Source organism: Anastrepha obliqua, chromosome 1 (genome assembly GCF_027943255.1).
Source record: "Anastrepha obliqua isolate idAnaObli1 chromosome 1, idAnaObli1_1.0, whole genome shotgun sequence".
NCBI classification, from domain to species: Eukaryota; Metazoa; Arthropoda; class Insecta; order Diptera; family Tephritidae; genus Anastrepha; species Anastrepha obliqua.
Window position 1 is genome coordinate 25,309,501 of NC_072892.1, and position 19,797 is coordinate 25,329,297.

The 19,797-nt window shown below is 34.3% G+C and overlaps 1 protein-coding gene across 16 annotated transcripts in view; it reads right to left on the reverse strand.

Moving 5' to 3' along the window:
* Positions 1-1,943: 1,943 nt before the first annotated feature.
* Positions 1,944-19,797, reverse strand: part of LOC129235951 (phosphatidylinositol-binding clathrin assembly protein LAP) — a 102,636-nt gene continuing 84,782 nt past the window's right edge. For 15 of the 16 annotated variants that reach the window (XM_054870924.1, XM_054870538.1, XM_054870993.1 and 12 more), the window contains 3 exons: positions 14,745-14,844; positions 8,099-8,191; positions 1,944-2,809 (listed from right to left, as the gene is read on the reverse strand). In XM_054870924.1, coding sequence (XP_054726899.1) covers positions 2,612-2,809; positions 8,099-8,191; positions 14,745-14,844 — 391 coding nt within the window. In that variant the 3' untranslated portion in view covers positions 1,944-2,611. The remainder of the gene's footprint in view (positions 2,810-8,098; positions 8,192-14,744; positions 14,845-19,797) is intronic. The other variant, XM_054870845.1, reaches the window with a different exon arrangement.

Sequence of the window (19,797 nt, forward strand, 5' to 3'; positions counted from 1 at the left end):
GAATCCCAAGCTGTACGAACTGTACGCGACATCGACGTAGTGAAGCGCATTAAAACTCAGCAGCTGTCACGTTGAGCGAACGAACAACCTTCTAGCAAAAGAAGTGCTCTTTTCGAAATGTTCGCAAAAAAGTTCGTCCTCTTTTACGTTGTGAAGACCAATTCGACGAGGACCTGACCGCCCTTGATTGTTGTTGATGTAGCAGTATACTTAACCCTGTCAGTGTAGTGTAAGTCACCGGTCGTCTTCTACTCGCTCATCTAACGGTAGCACCAGGAAACTGCCCTGAGTATTTCTAACTGGCGTCAAGGCACGCAATATAGAGGCAATTGACGCAACATTTTGGTAGCGACCAGAACCGACGACATCGATTGCATATAGCTGCCAGCAAAGTAAGTAAGTAAGATAGCGACAGTCTCGAAGAATGTAGTGATTTTGATCGATGTGTTGAAGAACTTTTTGGTATGTAAATGTTTAATATTTTTGAAAAATATCACACGCTACAAAATTATTAATAATTTGCCTTTTGTTATAAATTGAATTTTTTGTTTTTGTTTTGTTTTGTTTTTGGGAATATGAATTGCCTAATGTGACCTAAACATAATCTAGGAGCGCAGGGGTATCATGAATAAAAATAAATAAATTCTGGCATAAAACACCCCTCTGTTAACCCTTTTCATCATTCAACGAAATAATCCGCGCGCTACCAAAGGTCTCGCTTACCACCAGGAACGAAATAATCCGCGAGCCAAAGCTCTCTTTTATCACCAGGAACGAAATAATCCGGAATAAATAATTTTGTTTTGTTACAAGTTTGAGGTCTCTATCTGGTATCGCTAGGGACCAAAAAGTCTATGCGTGGCTTGTTGCCAACCAGGCTAACCTAACCTTGAGGAAAATAAATAATTTTGGTTGCCCTGTAACATTATTTTCTATTAGAACAAACAGTAAAAGTCTTGCCGACGCAAGGTATTTTGAGTACGTCGCGCTTTCGAGCGGTGTTGCAAAAGGGTTAATTGCCCACAAAATGAAATGCGCTCCAAAACGCAAAATTTCCTTCAAATAAATGTGTACCCAAAGGGTTAAGCATAGAAATTACTTTTGAGCGCAGTAAAAAATATCTATCGTCTCTTTCCCATAATTTGCTATTTCTCTAAATAATGCAGTGTAGCACAAATATAAAGTATGGCTGTCTGTATCTAAAATGCAGTGACAATTTTTCTTTTGCACTCAAAAGCTTGAACAAACACTTTCGTGTACGCTTGTAAGCGTATTAGCTTTCGCCTTGCAACAGTAATAAGTATTTCTATGCTCCTTAGCTTCAATTTCAACGGCAACGTCAACTTTCCCTGCCTCTTCTGCTCGCTCTTTGTCTTGCGTTTCGCTTTATAAATATATATATATGTACATACATATATATTTTCACATACATATATTTATATATTAAATATAATCTGCATATTTTCAACATTTTCATATAATTATTTGCTTTGTTTTGTGGTTTTCATCTGTTTTTTATATATTTTTTCTGCTGTTTTTTTACATAATTTTTTTGCTTTTTGCTTTTTATATAATTTTGCATATCAACTGTTTTACAAACATATATATGACGCGAACATTTGCTTACATTACACACACTACCACGAATCGGTTGTCTAGCATTTCTCAGCTTCTTTTTTAATTTTCATAATTTTTCTTTCTACATTCCATGCTATTTTTTTACTCGTATATTTTTCTGTTGGCCTTACTTTATTATTTTTCATGTTCATGCCTGTTTTGTGTACCACTTACATCACTAATATATAGAATTTTCTGCATTATTCATGTACATGCACGTGTGTGTGCATATGTGTCTGTTTTATTTATATAATATCTCTTTTATTTATAATAATAGTAAGTATGTGGCGTGTAATTTATATGTTTTTGTTTTTTTCTGTAATTCCTTCATTTTTGCTATTTTTTTATTCATTTCAAAAATCGTTTTTTGTGATCGGTAATGGTATTTGCAGTTATACAATACAATACAATAATTATAATTATAAGAAATAGTACAATACAATAATCATTTTTATATAATTTACTCTCTTGGTTTATTTTCTAACTTCAACGCGTCTTCATTGCATTTATTTTCTTTTCTTTTACTTTTGCATTTTTTCTTGATTTTTTTTATGCATATAATATATATAATGTAATATAATCATAATATTATTTTAATTGTATTTAATTAATTTATTTATAATTTGAAACTGATTTTTATAATTCTTGAATTTTTTTTAAATTCTCATTCACAACTTGCACTACACGCTTAGCGTACGCGTCCGCGCCCCCACAAAGGAAAACAGCGGCAAATCTGACACATCCACCCCCTATCAACCCCGCCCAATCAGCCAAACATTTTGCTGTTTTTTCTCCTCTTCATTTTTTTGTTTTTGTATTTCCCCCCATCGTCCAACTAGTTGATTGGTTATGCTGTTATGCTGTAGTTTGATGACGTTTTACTCCGCTACAGCAGCAGTGGCGCTTTACTGCTGCTTATTGGGTTGGGTTATTATGATAATATTGTTGTTATTGTTGTAGTTGTTGCTCATGGCTGCTAACCACGCCAGCCATCTTATAACACACCGAATGGATCGAGTGGCGCCGCCTTATTGCCACCGTTGGGCTGTTGCTGGAGTGATTGCGGTTGCATTGTTATCGCACTACTGTGAAGCGCTTGCGGCGCCGCTGCCATCATTGGCGCCATCGTCGGTTGCACGCCAGTCAAAGGGGCTTGACCCATCATAGGTTGTCCCATCACCGGCATTCCCTGCTACAAGTACAGAGTTGAAGACGTGTCATGAGTATGTCAAAATCGAAATGGTTGGTTCATCCATTCGAACAATTGCCGATTTTTGTGTAGTTGTGTGTCGTTAGCGGCCGGCAAGTTTCCACATTTCCAATGCCAACGAATAGCAGACGAGTAAATAAAGTTGATCGTTGACATAAACAATGAGGGTAGTACGACAACAACATCCATATATGTGCGGAAATATTTAAGTACCATTGAAATTCGACGAAAGCATTGCGAAGATTAAATCATATGAAAGATCAATCAGATCAACGGTAAGTATATCAAAATGAATTCGCCGATATTGACAGCAATCGTCACCAGCAATCGTCATAATTTGGTAGTTTCAAGATATCCAATTGTACCGAAATCGTGATATGAAGTGTTGAAAAACGAGTTGATTTTGGAAGTGCGCAAAAGCCGTACAGCCCACAGCAAAGCCGAGCATCAGCACAGATCATTGGAGATTTTTGTTAATCACCCAAAAATATTCAAGTTGAAACGTTGAAGCCCAGCAACGAGGTGGAGTAAATAAAAAATATAGAAAAATGATTTATTAGTAAAATTTTAAAATTTATATGTTAATCAATTATGAAACATTTTCGCTAAAAGGAAAATCGAAAGGAACACATGCATTTAAAGAAGAGAATTCCGTTTCGTTTTCGCGCACAGAAAAAGGGCAACACTGTCAGAGCTACGTTCAAGTAATTGGGCATCAAATAGAGCAAGAAAATCGAAAGAATTTAACGAAAATCGAGAATATTTAAAAGAAAGTAAAAGTGAGGTTAGGGCAACAAAAATGAAATGGTGTAAATAAGCGCGTTGAGAAGAAATGAGAGAGGACACAAAACAGAAAGAAAGAGGTGAGGGTTGTCGACTAACTAAATGAAATATCAAATTCGAGAATATTTATGTAAATGAAAAATGCTGTCGCAACTGCATCTATACTAAATAATTTAATATTTGGGTGATTACAAGGGAGTTAGTAGTAGTAGCAGTAGTAGTAGTAGTAGTATCAATAGTTTGTACGCAACTAATTTTCGCTAATCGAAATTAAATGCAATAAAAACAATGCTTAAAGAAAATTAATGAAAATAAGAAAGTAGCAAAAGAGCAAATTAAAAACAAAGGATTTTTAATTTGACTAAATGCGAGCATGAAAAAATTAACATAAATTTAAAAGTTAATTAATTTAATAATTTAAATGAAAATAGGTAAGTAAAAAAATACGGAAATAACTTTACACAAATTCCACTTTGGGAGAGTCAAAGACTTGATAGATTTATATACAAAAAAAGAAAGGGGACTAGTGGGCATAATTTTAGATACTGAAAAAAATTTAAGAACTTATTCGAAATCTCCCCACTGGGTGATCGGTACTCATGCGGAGAAGCTTGGAATTTCGTTCAAACCCTATTGCAGAAGCTGTGGGGACACTGCAGAGCAAGAGACTGTTGAGCACTTTCTCTGCAAATGTACGGCTCTGGCGACTGGGCGCTTGAGATTCCTTAACGTGCCCTTTGGGGATGATTGAAATAAATTCTCCCGCCTAGATCCCTTTTCTCTCCTCCACTACATCAACAGCACTGGCTGTAGGTGATTTCTCTTCCCTAAACTTTTTCGCAGGTAGTGGCCCACATTATGGTATCAAAACGGCACGTAACTGCTACTTGCAGTGTACCTGGGGTACTCTTGCCATCTTACCTACCCACTTACTTATTCGAAATCTCTAATAGGACTTTCCAGTACCAGCATTTAGGACCAGTTTTTACCAGTCAAACTAAGTTTAACAATCAAGATCAATATATATTTATTCTTGAACAGGTGGAAAATAGGTCTATGCACATGGATAAGGATACTAACAGGTTACCACTTGAAAGCTGGCATACCTACTGGATGCTACTGGGCACAAGATGAAAACCAGTTTCTCACCTAATGGGACTTGAAGCCCGCATTATTAAATCTAAAAGGTAGCATAAATCCCTAAGATAATATACATAAGTCGTTATGAGGGCTCTCTTACACAGTTATCTACATATAAGTTCTTTCCCTTGAGATTTAAAATAAGGCTGAGCTTTTACTTTAATATTGGCAAAACTCCTTTTATACTCAGAATAAATGCGGACCCTAAAATGTCTATGCTTCGTTATTATATTTTTAAGCCTTAAGTTGATAGCACAAATTCAGTTTTGTAGAAATGATACAGTTTGAAAAAAAAATGTTTAATTGTAGGCTAAAGGAGTGTAGTTTTTCAAAGAAGTAGTAAATTGCTACAAAAGAGTCCCTAATTGTTTCAAAAAAGTAATAACTTGTTCCTAAAAGTAGTAAATTGTCTCAAAAAATAAAAGATTTATTTCAGAAAACTAGGGATTTGTTTCAAAAAGTAGTAATTTTTTTCAAAAAAGTAGTCAGTTGTTTCAAATAAAGTAGCAATTTAAAAAAAAAGTAGTAAATTGTTTCAAAAAAGTATTAAATTTTTTCCCAAAAAATAATAAATTTCAAAAAAGCACTAAATTTTTCGAAAAAGTAATCAATTAAAAAGAAGAAGTAGTAAATTGTTTCAAAAAGTAGTAAATTGCTTCAAAAAAGTCCCAAATTGTTTAACAAAAGTAATAAGTTGTTTCTAAAAGTAGTAAATTGTTTAAAAAAATTATAATTTATTTCAAAAAAGTAGTCATTTGTTTCAAAAAGTAGTAATTTTTTTCAAAAAAAGGAGTCAGTTGTTTCAAATAAAGTAGGAAGTTTAAAAAAAGGAACTGAATTGTTTCAAAAAAGTATTAAATTTGTTCCCAAAAAATAGTACATTTAAAAAAAGCAGTACATTTTTTCCAAAAAGTAATAAATTTAAGAAAAGAAGTAGTTAATTGATTCAACAAATTTAAAAAGTAGTAAATTTAAAAATAGTAAATAAAAATAGTAGTAAATTGAAACAATAGTATATTAAAAAGTTCTAAATTAAAAAAAATAATAAATTTAAAAAACAGTAATACAGTCCAATCGTGATAGTCCGACACATACGGGACCGACTCGTTGTCGGATTATCAAATATTCCGGACTACCGAAGGTTCCATTTAATCAATGTTATATATTGTAGCTCGCCCGACTCCGTAGATCTCACTTAGGTAAAGAGGTGTTTCACCACGCTCGTATCGCTGAATTATGTCCCATTTATCATTCAGCGTAAGTGTTGTATATTTACGTTTGTTTGACGTCGATGCCATCACTAAGTAAAACCAGATCAGAAAATAACGACACGAAAAAACAGAAAAAAATCACATCAACACTGTCAGAAATCGCGAGAGAACTGGCGTCGTTCAAATTTAATGACAAATACGTTGTGACCGGGAAACAAAACACAATCCCCCTCTGATGCTCTGCTACGACTGATCAAAATAAAATAATGCCAATTGCATCCATAGATGTTATGAGGTTGTCGGATTACCGAACGTGTCGGATTAAGAAATGTCGGACTATCACGATTGTACTGTATATTAGAAAAGTAGTAAATGAAAAAAAGTTGTAAATTAACAGTTGTAACAATTCCAAATTTAAAAAAGTAGTAAATTTAAAATAAAGGAGTAAATTAGAAAAAAATAGTAAACTAAAGAAAAAGCAATAAGTTTAAAAAAAAGTAGTAAATTTACAAAAGTTATAAATTAAAAAAAATAAAAATATTAAAAAAGTATTAAATTAAAAAAAAATAGTAAATTTAAAAAAGCACTAAATTTAAAAAAATAGTAAATTTAGAAAAATAATAAATTTAAAAAAATAGTAAATTTAAAAACATACTAAATTAAAAAAATAGTAAATTTAAAAAAGTACTAATTTTAAAAAACTAGTAAATTTTAAAAACAGTAGTAAATCAAAAACAGTTTTAAATGAAAAGAAATAGTAAATTTAAGATTAAAAAAAGTAGTAAATTTAAAAACAAAATAGTAAATTTAAAACAAAAGTAGTAAATTTAAAAACCAAATAGTAAATTTAAAAAAGCACTAAATTAAAAAAAAATACAATAGTAAATTAAAAAAAAATAGTAAATTTAAAAAAATAGTAAATTTAAAAACATACTAAATTAAAAAAAATAGTAAATTTAAAAAAGTACTAATTTTAAAAAACTATTGTAGTAAATTTTAAAAACAGTAGTAAATCAAAAACAGTTTTAAATGAAAAGAAATAGTAAATTTAAGATTAAAAAAGTAGTAAATTTAAAAACAAAATAGTAAATTTAAAACAAAAGTAGTAAATTTAAAAACCAAATAGTAAATTTAAAAAACAGTAGTAAATTAGAAACAAAGTAGTAATCGAAAAAAAACGTTGTAACAGTTCCAAATTTAAAGAAATAGTAAATTTAAAATAAAGGAGTAAATTAGAAAAAATAGAAATGAAAGAAAAAGTAGTAAGTTTTAAAAAAGTAGTAAATTTGAAAAAGTATTAAATAAAAAAAAATTGTAAATTTAAAAAAGTATTAAATTAAAAGAAATAGTAAATTTAAAAAAGTACTAAATTTAAAAAACAGTAGTAAATTAAAAACAGTTTTAAATTAAAAGACATAGTAAATTTAAAGTTAGAAAATAGTAAATTTAAAAAAGTAGTAAATTTAAAATAGTAGTAAATTTAAAAAGGTAGTAAATTTAAAAACAAAATAGTAAATTTAAAACAAAAGTAGTAAATTGCTTAAAAACGTAGTAAAATGTTTCAAAAACGTTTTACGAAAACCTACGATTTATCGAAAATCCCATAATAGTAAGCGGTAACACATTCTCCTTTCATAACTGGCTTCAGAAGAGTGGAAGAGGAAGAGGCAGAAGCCTTACTCAGGTTAACAAAACTAATGGTTCAGAAATGAGGTTATAAACTATTATATATTCGATTATAAGTGTACAACAAAAGGAAAGGTTTTTTTTTTGTTTTTTGTTCAAAACTCATGAAGTTTGTTAGGGTCATGAAAATATACAGAGATGCATAGCAGCGGTTAGGGTTAGGTGGGAAAACATGCTTTCAAAATGAGTATGAGCCAACATTAGGGTCAAACAACCTGACTATCAACAAAACTATTAGTTATTTACGCATAAATAAGTAGCCAGCGCATAGGAGGTTAAATCAATCCGATATAAGGGGTAAGGTAAACTAAGCAAAATAACGCAAATGGGTAAGAAAACCAACAAAATAAACAAATAAGTTGTGAAAAATAAAAAATAAATCAAAATTAAAAATAAAAATATAAAATTAATCGAAATAATTGAAAAATAAAAAACATAAGAGACAGCTTACCTGCATATAATTTGGTATAACAGGATAACTAGCGTGTATATACGGATGGTTTTGGATTGTGATTGGCGCAGGACTTACTGTCATGCCATGTGCCTAAGATAACACAGTAGTAGTAGTAGTAGTAGTGGTGGTAGTGGTGGTGGTTGTGGTAGTAGTAGTAGTAGTAGTGGTGGTACGAATAAACAAGGCAGTACATACACACACACAGAGATTCATTCGTTTCGAGAATTCGTGAAAATCGCACGAGAATCAAAAATCGGCAATGAATGGTAAATGGAATTTGTTTGATTTTAATTTATTTATTTAATTCAGTTAATTTTCATTTATTAATTAGCAGTGAATGTAGTGAGCAGAGCAAAATTAAGGGCGTATAATAAAAGGTAATGTTCATTGTTTGTATTTGATTTTTTTTTGTTTTGTTTTTTTTGTAATTCCGAATCGGTATTTTAGAAATAACAGGGGTACATTAAATTGATTGTTGTGAATTTCGTATTATTTGTTATTGCATGTACATATGTATGTATGTATGTTTTTTGTCGTGATATAGAGTTGCACGACAACGTGAATATATTCGTGTGTATGTAGTTAAACGAATGAACGCATCGAATGAGTGAACAAATAGAATATATATGTAAAGAAAAGATAAAAAAGAGAAAAAATAATAAATTAATAATAATTAAAATTAGAAAATAGCTTAAATTAAAAACAAAAGACAATCGTAACAAAATTGTAAATCTTCAAAAGTTGTAAATAAGTAAGAGAAGAGCAGTAAGAAGCAGCGCAGAGTTTAAAAAGCAATTAGCGAAAATTTGTTCCTTCAGATAATTTGGGTTTGTGTCCTTGGTTGTGGTTTTACACTGTAAACGGATGATGGTGTATGAATTTTCGTATTTTTGTATGTATAGTTGTGAGTGACGTGGTCATGATCGCGGTGCGAGGTACGATTTGAAGTATCAGAGAAAAGTAGTGCAATTATTGTGCTTTAGCTTACTGCACTTGATTACGTGTACAAAATAAGTCCAAAACGCCTTTTCTTTCGTAAAAGAGTAGCAATGGGGAAATTACAAAAAAAAAATTTTAAAATTTTCACACAAAAACTTTAGTATGGCAGCATGTAGTGAATTACAACACAAAAAACAAAAAACATATTAATAAAAAAAATTAAATCTTAGCATCCGTTGACCGCCATAGCTGAGTACGCCTGCGCTTGGCATATTATGCAAAAAATTTTCGAATTCAACTTTTCGAGCGCATAAAACATCAAAAATAATATAAGCAATTGGCCATGCTTAACTTGCCACTACAATTACAACAATCTTTTCGAAATTTTTTTCTATCTCTTTACGAGGGTCCCTATTAAGGGGACGCGGTGGTCTAGAAATTTCAAAAAATCGATTTTTTGTTTTTTCAATATTTCGGAAGTATAGGCTTTTAAGAATATACTGCCAAATTTTCATGCGGAAATTCCCTATATTATAGTTCTACAGCCCATTAGTTAGGTAGAGAGTGGTCTGCGCGCTCCTGTATCTCAAACTTTAAAGTCATTTATCTTGAAACGACTTTTTTCGGCACGGCAGGGATGAAAACAAAAAAACTATTCAAACAAATCACTTGAAATTTGGTTGTTCACAACATGTATCGCTATCGTCGGAACTAGAATCATAATTTTATTTAAATAATTTCCCATTTTTTTAAACTAAAAAAACTACTGAAAAAACCCCGATTTTACGAACTTTTTTTTCAAAAGTGCGCCATTTTGTAAATTTTTCATTTTTTCGATTTATTCTAGTTCCGACCATAACTGCACTCTTTCTGATTAAGAATCTTCTTGAATTTTGTGTTTCAGATGAGTAGAAGTCTTGAAATCATCTACGACGTCCGGGTTCGATTTTTCGAGAGGGTCATCTTCAGCGGCATTTTTATAATAATAAATATTATTTCAAAAGTAAAAAAAAAATTTTTTGTAATTCTCAATAAACGTACTAATATGCCTGAAAAGTTGAAACATCGTTTTTTAAATTTTTAATGGGGAAAAAAAAAAAGTCGTGAAAATAGGTGAAATTTTCGTGCTCTAGACCACCGGGTACTCTTAAGTGCGCTTAATAGTGAGAAGCCTTGAAATCCAACGGGGGAATCTCTCTTGCCAACAAGTGCTACTTTGGACTAACTGGGCAATTGAAGCTCTCAATATCCGATGAGGAGTCCCCTGGAGTGTTTGGGAGAAACATTCTGCGGGAGATTTTTGGACCTTTGCACGTTGACGAGGGCGAGTATCGTAGGCGATAAAACAATGAGCAGTATGAGCTTTACGACGACATAGACATAGTGCAACGACTTCGTTAGCTGGGTCATGTCGTCCAAATGGATACAAACGCTCCTCTGCATTATGGGAAGCACATAAATTGCATTAGCATATAGTCATCAATCCTAATCTCTGATAATTTTAGAGATTTTATAGGACTTCCTTATTTAACTTCCGCTGACCTGCAAGACATGAAACGTAAAAATATGGCGATGTATGGCAAATTATGCAAACAAAAGCCTCAACGTATGCCAGTATAGCCTATCGAAAACTACTTCAACTTAAGTGCAAACTCATTGACCGCTATGACCTGGCTGACACTTATATCCCTACAACCATCAGTATCAATCAAGCACGAAGAGACAGAGTATCTAAACCTACTGGCATACCACGAGGAAAGTGACAAAGAAAATGTCTGACAGACGCGTTCTTCTCCTCATTCTTGCAGCTTCTGCAATAGTTGAAATACGGTACATTCAATCTTTCAGCATGTCGACCTAGGAGACAGTGGCCTGTGATCAAAGCAACTAACTAACATGGAGACGTTTTTCCTTGACCGATTACGTAGCGCCTTTGAGCGCCTAACGTCCCATTTTAGCTAAATCATTTTTGTAGCGACATGTAGACCCATGTAGAACCCATCTCATGTTGGCTGAAGTACAAAATGCTGCTTTTAATACGAAGTTCAGGTAGGTTGAGAGAGGTAAACCTACAATCTCCATATAAAGAGGGAGGCGAGCTAATTTATCTGCCTTACAATTCCCTTGAACCATACCAAGAGATTTAATCGCCGTTTGGCTATCAGAATAAATATAGATTTCCTAAAGTTAATCACATTTTAGCCTAACCAGGCAGCTGTCTCATGTATGGCTAGAATTTCAGCCTGAAATACGCTACACTGCTAAGGAAGACGAGCCGCTATTGTTGATGATATGCAAACACAGTTTTTTGGCTTACCAACTGATTTTGGATAACTAAGCTTTATCTTCTATATTAGCGGAACGACATGAATTTAAGGGTACTGTCTAGTTTAGCACTTTCAAAAAATCAATTTTTTTTTACATTTTTCGAAAGTATATGTATGTATATTAGAAATATTGTGTTTAAATTTCAGAGAGTTCGGAGCAGTGTAAATATATTTTGTATTTGAGTCGAGGTAAGATTTTTTTCCAATTTTATATTAAAAAAAACTTTAAACGCGTTTTTCTCAAAACAACGTTGTACCAAGGAGTTTATAAAAACCGTTAGACCGATTCTTTTGAAATTTAAACCACATAATCTACACATACTAAACGAGGTAGTCCATCTATAAAATATAAAAATTTTGCATTGTTACTAATTGTTTATTTAAAAAAACAGCGAAAAAAAGTGCATTTTTTCAATTTTTTTCCGCCATTTTGATATTTTTCGAAAAATATTGATTTTTATAGGTGGATTACCTAGTATTTGTTATACCGAATCTAACCCATTTTAATTTTTTTGTTTCAAACTAGCCGTTCCCGAGATCTGCTTGGTACCGTTTTGCACTTCGATTTTAAGGCGTTTACGCGCGGCCACCATTTTGTACATTAATACATAAAATGAATAAAAAAAATTTTTTTACACAATTTATGACTTTATTTATTATATCGAACAATATCTATATCTGTATCTTTCATTACATACTCAAAAATAATTCCCAAAAATAGCTTTTTTTTTTAGCGCATGATCTGGACGGTCCCCTTAAATCAACAGAATTTCAAAACATGTTGGAAAATGTTTTATGCTCTCACAACAAAAACAACAAAAAGTAGAACTAAGTTTATCAATGCAATGGAACCTTAACTTTATAATTCACATCGGACATAAACAAAGTCGTCGCACGAAAACACTCGAAAGTTAATTTCTTCACGCTCAAATGACAATATTTTCTGAATTAGTATCAAAAGTGACGAACTTTGCATTAGAAATGTCCGCTAGCCTCCAATAGCGCTTAGACTTGTTTGGACTTACGATGTAAATAGTCACCCTCGTACCACAATAAAATGTAGATACAGTTTAGTTGGGCTAATTGCGATTTTCTCTTTATTTAAAGGATTTTTTTCTGAAATTCAGCGATTTACGAGGGGTCCAACAAAAGTTCGGTAAGTCGATGCATTTTTTTTTCTTTGGAAAATTTTAAAATGCCTTTAGCTTTTTAGAGTCTTACGCTGTTTCATTTAAATATTTAGAAAAAAAGGGTTAAAATGGAATCGAGAAAACGTAAAATAATGGATGCAATGTCAGTGGAAATTCCGCCAGCGACGCAGCAAGAAATTCGTTACTGAATATTTTGCGGTTTCGACGTCAACTTAAGCCTTTGGAAATTTTCAATGAGTTCCAAAATGCATGTAAAAAGGGCACTCTATTCATTAAGACTATTTGTAAGATTCCAGACTGGACCTTTTTCTGTGGAGGATGAGCCTCGAGAAGAACGGCCAAAATCGTCGACCGACGAGATAAATGTGGCCCTGATCAAGTGAAAAATTGACAGAGAGCCACGCATGACATAAACACTTTCGCAGTATCACGAATACTGCATAATAATTTGCAATACACAAAGAAATCTGCTTGATGGGTTCCACGAGTGGGTTTTGAATGAGCGTCAAAAAAAAGCACGAGTAAATTTCGCGCAATATTTTTTAAGAAAAATCGAAAACGGAGAGTCTAGCAACTTTAATGTGATCGTAACAGGTAACGAAACTTGGTTTTTTTAGGTATACCCGGAAACCAAACAGCAGTCCATGATATGGAACCCGAAAGGAGCAAATCCACTTGTGAAAGTCAGGCAGCAAAAGTCAAGAACAAAAGTGATGATCTCGGCTTACTTCACCAAAGCAAAACTTGTAGTTGCTATACCTTTAGATTCTTCTCAGACAGACAGTAACTGTCAAATGGTATACTGAAAATTGCTTACCAAATGAGTTAAAAAAATTACTTGAGAATAGGAAAAACGAGGAATTGCGTCGCTACTTCTTTCCGTTAATGCGCCAGCAACCACTGCTGAAAGGACAAGTAACTTCTTTGCGCTTTCTGGCATTGAAGAAATTCGTACATCGCCATATTCTGCGGATCTTGCCAGGTGTTATTTCTGTTTATTTCCAATTTTTTTTTTTGTCATTATAAAGGAGAAATCTTAGGTAGCTATGAAGCGATAATAAATGCGGTTAATGCTGAACTTAAGTAGCTGCACAAACCCGATTTTGAGCACTGTTTTCAACAGTGGATTTACAGCTTCAAAAAATTTACTGAAATTAATGGTGGTTATGTGGAGAAGACGATGAAGATTAAACATAAAAAGTAATAAAATAAGTAAAAAACAAAAACCGTATCCTTTTTTGCCTATACAATTTAGCGAACTTTTGTTAGTCCCCTCGTATCTATCTCTACTTTAAATCTACCGAGGGATTGTAGTACTCATTAGATTAGACTATCAATAAAGGTTATGGCTACTATGAATTGCCTAATAATTAATTGCAACTCTTTTGAAACCCAAAACTATCTGTCAGCAAAAACTAATACGAAATTTAGGTTGCCTTACGAATTTCGCCTTGATTTTAAGATAAACTATTTAGTAAAGTTTTTGGCTACATGTAAGTAGTGTATTTTTGAATACAAAATAAAAAAGTATGAACTAAGAAATATTTAAATGAAAATGACTGAAAATGCACTATGCGATTTACGACATTTAAGTGAAATTATCGAAAATACTTATAAATTAATTTGAACTATTCAAAACAAATTTTCTGTAGAACAGCGAAAAAAGGAGAGAAAAAAGTATTCGAAAAATGGAAAAGTAGTCTAGTTTAGAAAAAAAAAGGTGTTGAACAATAAGTAGGAGTACTGGAAAAATATGCGAAAATATAAGCAAATAGATTGTGTGAATAAAAAGTAAATTAAAAAAAGTTTTTTTTCTTAATTTTGGTTGTTCTTATACATTTCGTATATATGTATAAGTATATATTGCTGAAGTTTATATGTTGTTTGGCATTACAACAAATATTTAGTTTGGCACAATTTTGTTCGTTTTTGAAACTTGTCGTTTTTTTGTAGTATACTTTTTGGAGTTTTTTATTGACAAATATTTGCTTTTGGATTGGTAGGTATATTTATAAGTAGTTTGGTAAATACATAATATACAAATTGGTATCGTATGTATATTTGTAGTACGAATTGTACAAATAGTAGTAGGAGTAGTAGTAGTAGTAGTAGTAGTAGTGGTTGTAGTAGTAGAGTAGTAGTAGTACTGTTTTATCTGAGCTAAACGTGAAATAAAAGATTTTTTTTTTGCTTTTTAGTACTGTAGTAGAAGCGATTGAGACTCACCATTGGACGATAGCCAGCACCAGTTGTAGCCGCCATTGGTTGAGGTGTCCAATTAGCACCGGGTTTCGCTGTATTTTTCGGCGAGTTCCATTGCACGGGTCTATACGGTAGTAAGTAAATATGGTATATGGCATTTTGATATTATGAATTAAATTGTGTTGGTCGTGTAGTGGTGTTTGTTTCAGTTGATGTGTGTGTGTGTATGAGTGTAAACTACAAATGCGCCTGTTTTTTTTTTGTTCTTTTAATTTTTATAAATTTGTTGCTGCTTCTGAAAATGCCAGAAATTCCCAAGTTTTGACATGTGCAATATCTCAAAAAAGTAGCGAGCGTTGGTTGATGAAACACCAAATATTTATTATTCAGGCAAATTTATTGCACCGCCTTCAAAGTACAGAATGCCTCATAATTCTTTTCACAATTTAATATTGTACAGTGTCATTATTTTCTTAGTGGTGTCGATAGTCCGGGAGCCAGGGGTCGATTTTGGACTACGTTTTTATACCGTTAAATTCTTGACTATACTTGTGATTTAGCTTTCATGAATAACGAAAGTGAACGTCAGCTGGCGCACCGCGGTGGGTGTGATTGTGGGAGGGTACGAAACGTGTCGAAAAAAAATTTCTACCAACTCATTTTATACCGGCTGAAATTTTGTTCATGTATTGTTGACATTTAGTAGAATAAAAAAAAAGTCAGCTGCGCCGTAGAAGGGGGAAAATACGTCAATGATACATTCTTGCTTCGGCTGAAGGTCTTCCCACCGCTATAAACGCAGCTGACCATCATTATTATATTTTCATGTGTCCAAAATTATGTAAAAAAATTTCAATCGGCATAAGTAGTTTTACTTTTTAGTTTATTTTACAAGTTCGCCTGTTCAGCTGACGTGTTTTGCCCCCTTTACCCCGCAGCTGACTATTTTTTTTTTTATTCTACTAAATGTCAACAATACAGACAAAATTTCAGCCGGTATAAAATGAGTTGTTCAAAATTTTTTTTCGACACGTTTCGCAGCATCCCACGCACGTACCCACCGCTAATGGACCAGGTGACGGTTGGTTTCGTAATCCATTGGATGGCAGACTGCCTTCAGTATTAAAATCAGTCGGCATGAAATGATGAGCTCAAAATGAACCCTGGCTCCCGGACTATAATTGAATTCCTTTTTTATAGCAAAACACTTTGCGCACGCCTCCTCCAAACATAAATAGTAGGGCGGGTCGATTTAAAAATCGCTCATTGCTCTGCGAAAATCTTATTCTAAGGATCAAAATTAGAAACTTTGCCGAAGGAACCATACCTCTAAAACGAATTCTGATGTCCCCCAATTTGAGTCGAACCAAAAATCCCACTTTGACCCATTTAGAGTGCTCCAATCGAGTCAAATGTATGACCGACCCCCACTAACTTTGGACGGCCGATCCACCCATGTCAGTGGCACACCCCCTGGAACTCCCCTGGGGGGTTCCCCATACAATCATTTCAAAATATCACCAATTTTGGCCTTTACATGAGAAAAGAAACTAAAAAGTTCGACCCAAATTGGGGGACATCAGAATTCGTTTTAGAGGTATGGTTCCTTCGGCAAAGTTTCTTATTTTGATCCCTAGAATATGATTTTCACAGAGCAATGGGCGATTTTTTTGCCTCCCCACAAATCGACCCGGCCTAATAAATAGTTATCTGAATATGCGCAATACGCAAAAACAACAACGCAAACCAAAATTCGTCATATTTTGCATTGCATCAAAATTGTTTTCACAACTCGAAGAAACGTAAACAAAGACCGGAAACTTAACGGTATACCTTTTTTTTTTCATATATATTTTTGGTGCTGCTGAACCGAACTGAGTTGATAGGCCAGGTAGTTAGAAATGATTCTACTCTTGATTACATCGCATCAATAAAAAATCCTCCTATTTGCGGTGTGCGTCTTGATGTTGTTTCACAAATGGACGGACCGACAGTTTCAAGCTGACCCCGAGCAGCAGATATTTTTATGAGGAGCTTTTCCATGGCAGAAATACACTCGGAGGTTTACCATTGACTGCCGAGGGGCGAGCGCTATTAGAAAATATTTTTTGTGTTTCATGCACGGAAATTCGAACCCACGCCCTTCCGAATGTTAGTCACGCACAAACCCATTTGGCTACGGTGGCCTTAGTCTTGCCATAAATTCTGTGACAAATTTTACAATGCATACGGCGAGAACAAATTCGCAGAAAAAAGTTCAGTTATTTATGTTTTTTTTTAGTATGCATTGCCTACTCATAAATTATACTCAGTTTCGTGGCAAATTTCGCTTGTTAACAATGGAAAATCGCATTGCAGTGATTGCATTACCTGAGTGTGGTAAAAATGCAAGTACGTTTTACGAATTGCTTTAAAAACTTAATATTTCGAGAATGTTTGTTTACCACACAATCAATCGTTTTTCCCAAGCGTCTGAAGTGACAGACAGAAAAAGAAGCGGTCGTCCTCGCGTGGTTCGAACCAGTGCAGCCATAAGAGCTGCTCGAGAAAGAATCCACAGAAATCTCCTTAGAAAGCAGAAAATCATGCCCTAGGAAATGAATGTATCGACCAGATCCATATCAAGACTAGTTAGAGATGATCTCCACATGCAAGCCTTCCGCCGCCCAACTGGTCATCTTTTGACAACGCGGTTGAAGAAAAGTTGAATCGATAGATGTAAGCAGCTTCGTCGGTGGCATGCGGTCAAAGGCCATGAAAATATTATTTTCACAGTTGAGAAAATCTCCACTGTTGAAGAAGTTTTTAATAAGCAAAACGACTAAATCTATGATAAAACATCTCAATGCGCAAAAAATGTTATCCCAAGGGTTCAGCGTGGCCAGCATTCAGCCTGCGTAATGGATTGCTGGGGAGTGTCTTGTAAAGGCGTAACATCTCTTCATTTCTGCAAAAAAGGGGTTAAGACCGAGGTAAAAGTGTACCAGGAGGATATCTTAGAAGACGTGGCGAAGCAGTTGAGCAGTCCTTTCTTCAATGGAGAGCATTGTATCTTCCAGCAAGATTCCGTTCCAGCCCATAGAGCAAAAAATACTCAGCAGTGGGTAAACAACAATATTCCTGGGTTCATAGCCGCAGAAGATTGGCTTTCTGGAAGTCCAGATCTGAATCCATTGGAGTTGGATACGGCTGTGAGGAATGCTAGATTCCTTTAATTGATATGAAAAGTAGTTCTAACAGGTATACTCGGAATCATAATCGGTCAATAGAAAGGGCTTATAATGGGAACAATCCCGGCCCGTTCCGCTACCTGGGTTATTTCACCATGCAAAAAAAGCAATGGTTCAAATAGGCAACATATCAAAACCAGTTGATTTTTGTCGGGTCTCCTAGTCTTTCTAAGCTATTTATCAGTAATTAATTCGCATAGAGCTTCTTTTTTTGATAAATGAAAGATTTAGATTATAGGTTATCTAGTATCAGTCTGCAGTTACCGCAGTCTGCGTCAGAAGAAAAGAACCGGTTTTTCGTCCTGCTTTTTGCTTCATAAAAACTCAGGTTAGTGTCGTTCCAATCTTTCCCGTAAACGCAACCAAACAAAAATCGGTGAGAAGTACGAGAGGCGTTTCAAAGCGGTATTTTATTGCACGCATTCGAAAGAGCCGAAATTATCTTACGCCGCGGCTGCAAGAGTAATTAAAAGATCAAAAAAGTTTGTTGTGATGTGGAATCATCGGTATAAGGTGTACAAAAATGTTGATGACTTTTCCGAGAGCGGCTTGAAGCGATTGATGACAAAAAAGCAGGATAAAGTGATCGTCCAACTTTCTAAACGGGACCCTTCTTTGTGACTACGCCAATCACGATCAGTTATTGCTAAAAAGGGAATAGATAGCATACCCTATCGTCCCACACCATCAAAACCACTGCTCTCAGAAAAACACATTGAGAAACAGCAAAACAAGAAAATGGTGTCACTGTATTGGACTGGCCTTCCCAGTCCCCAGACGTAGTTTTGTACATACTTTCATGTAAAAAAAAATTTCAATATATATCTTTTATACTTCATGAATAATCGCGGTTCCCTTTTTTTGACACAGACTGTAATTTGCGAGACATCATTTGCCGATTTTAACTTTGCTTAGAAAATTCAGAGCGTGCTGATCTCATCTCTTGAACTAAATCTTTATAGTTTCAGAATATCGAAAATGTGTTGCAGCAGCGAAAACTTAAAATCTAATACAGTGCCGAGAAAAATTTATAAACTGCTGCTACAAAGAAGAGAAGCAGCATAAAGTAGTTTTGATTCTAAATTCACAAGTAGCGCAGCATTTTTCCTAGGAGTAGATTACCCTACAGGCATATTAGAACTTAGCAAGCAGTATGTAAGGTAACATTTGCTGCAATGCTCCCACGTAACGGGAGACATTTAGTTTCATCACATAATGCAACGGGAATTGTCTCCCAACTGCATTCTATAAAGCACCCATGGGAAGTCAAGACCAAAGCCGATCTCAGACAACAGGTTGTAAACAGGTTATGCAGGAACTGCGCTACTGCCGGCGAACGAAGATGGCAAGCAAGCAAGTCTCGAATGTAAGAAGAAGCTTAATTCTGTCGCAAGACAAAACAGGCTTCTACTTATATGGGTTCCAGGACACTCCGGTGTTCAAGGAAACAAAATCGCCGTTGAATTGGCCAACCGTGGATCAGCGGTTCCCCCACAGGGCCAGAGCCAATAATCGGAATCAGCAAGAATCATGAATTGGATCAGCGATTATGTATGCAATCTACATAAAGAGCGATGGTCCGGTCTAGAACGCTGCAGAACTGAAAAGTGTTTTGTGACAAGTCCAAACAGAAAACTTTATCTAAAACTTGGAAGGAAAGACGTTCGTCTAATGGTCGGTATTATTACACGACACAACCCATGCGGTCAGCATATGACCATCATTGGAATCATTGAGGCCCGATGTGCCTGGCTTGCTTGGAGGAGGCGGATAGCACTGAGCACTCTGTGAGTGTGCTGCCTTTGCTAGAGCACGGCTAAGAGTTTTGGGTTCCGATGTCATGAGAA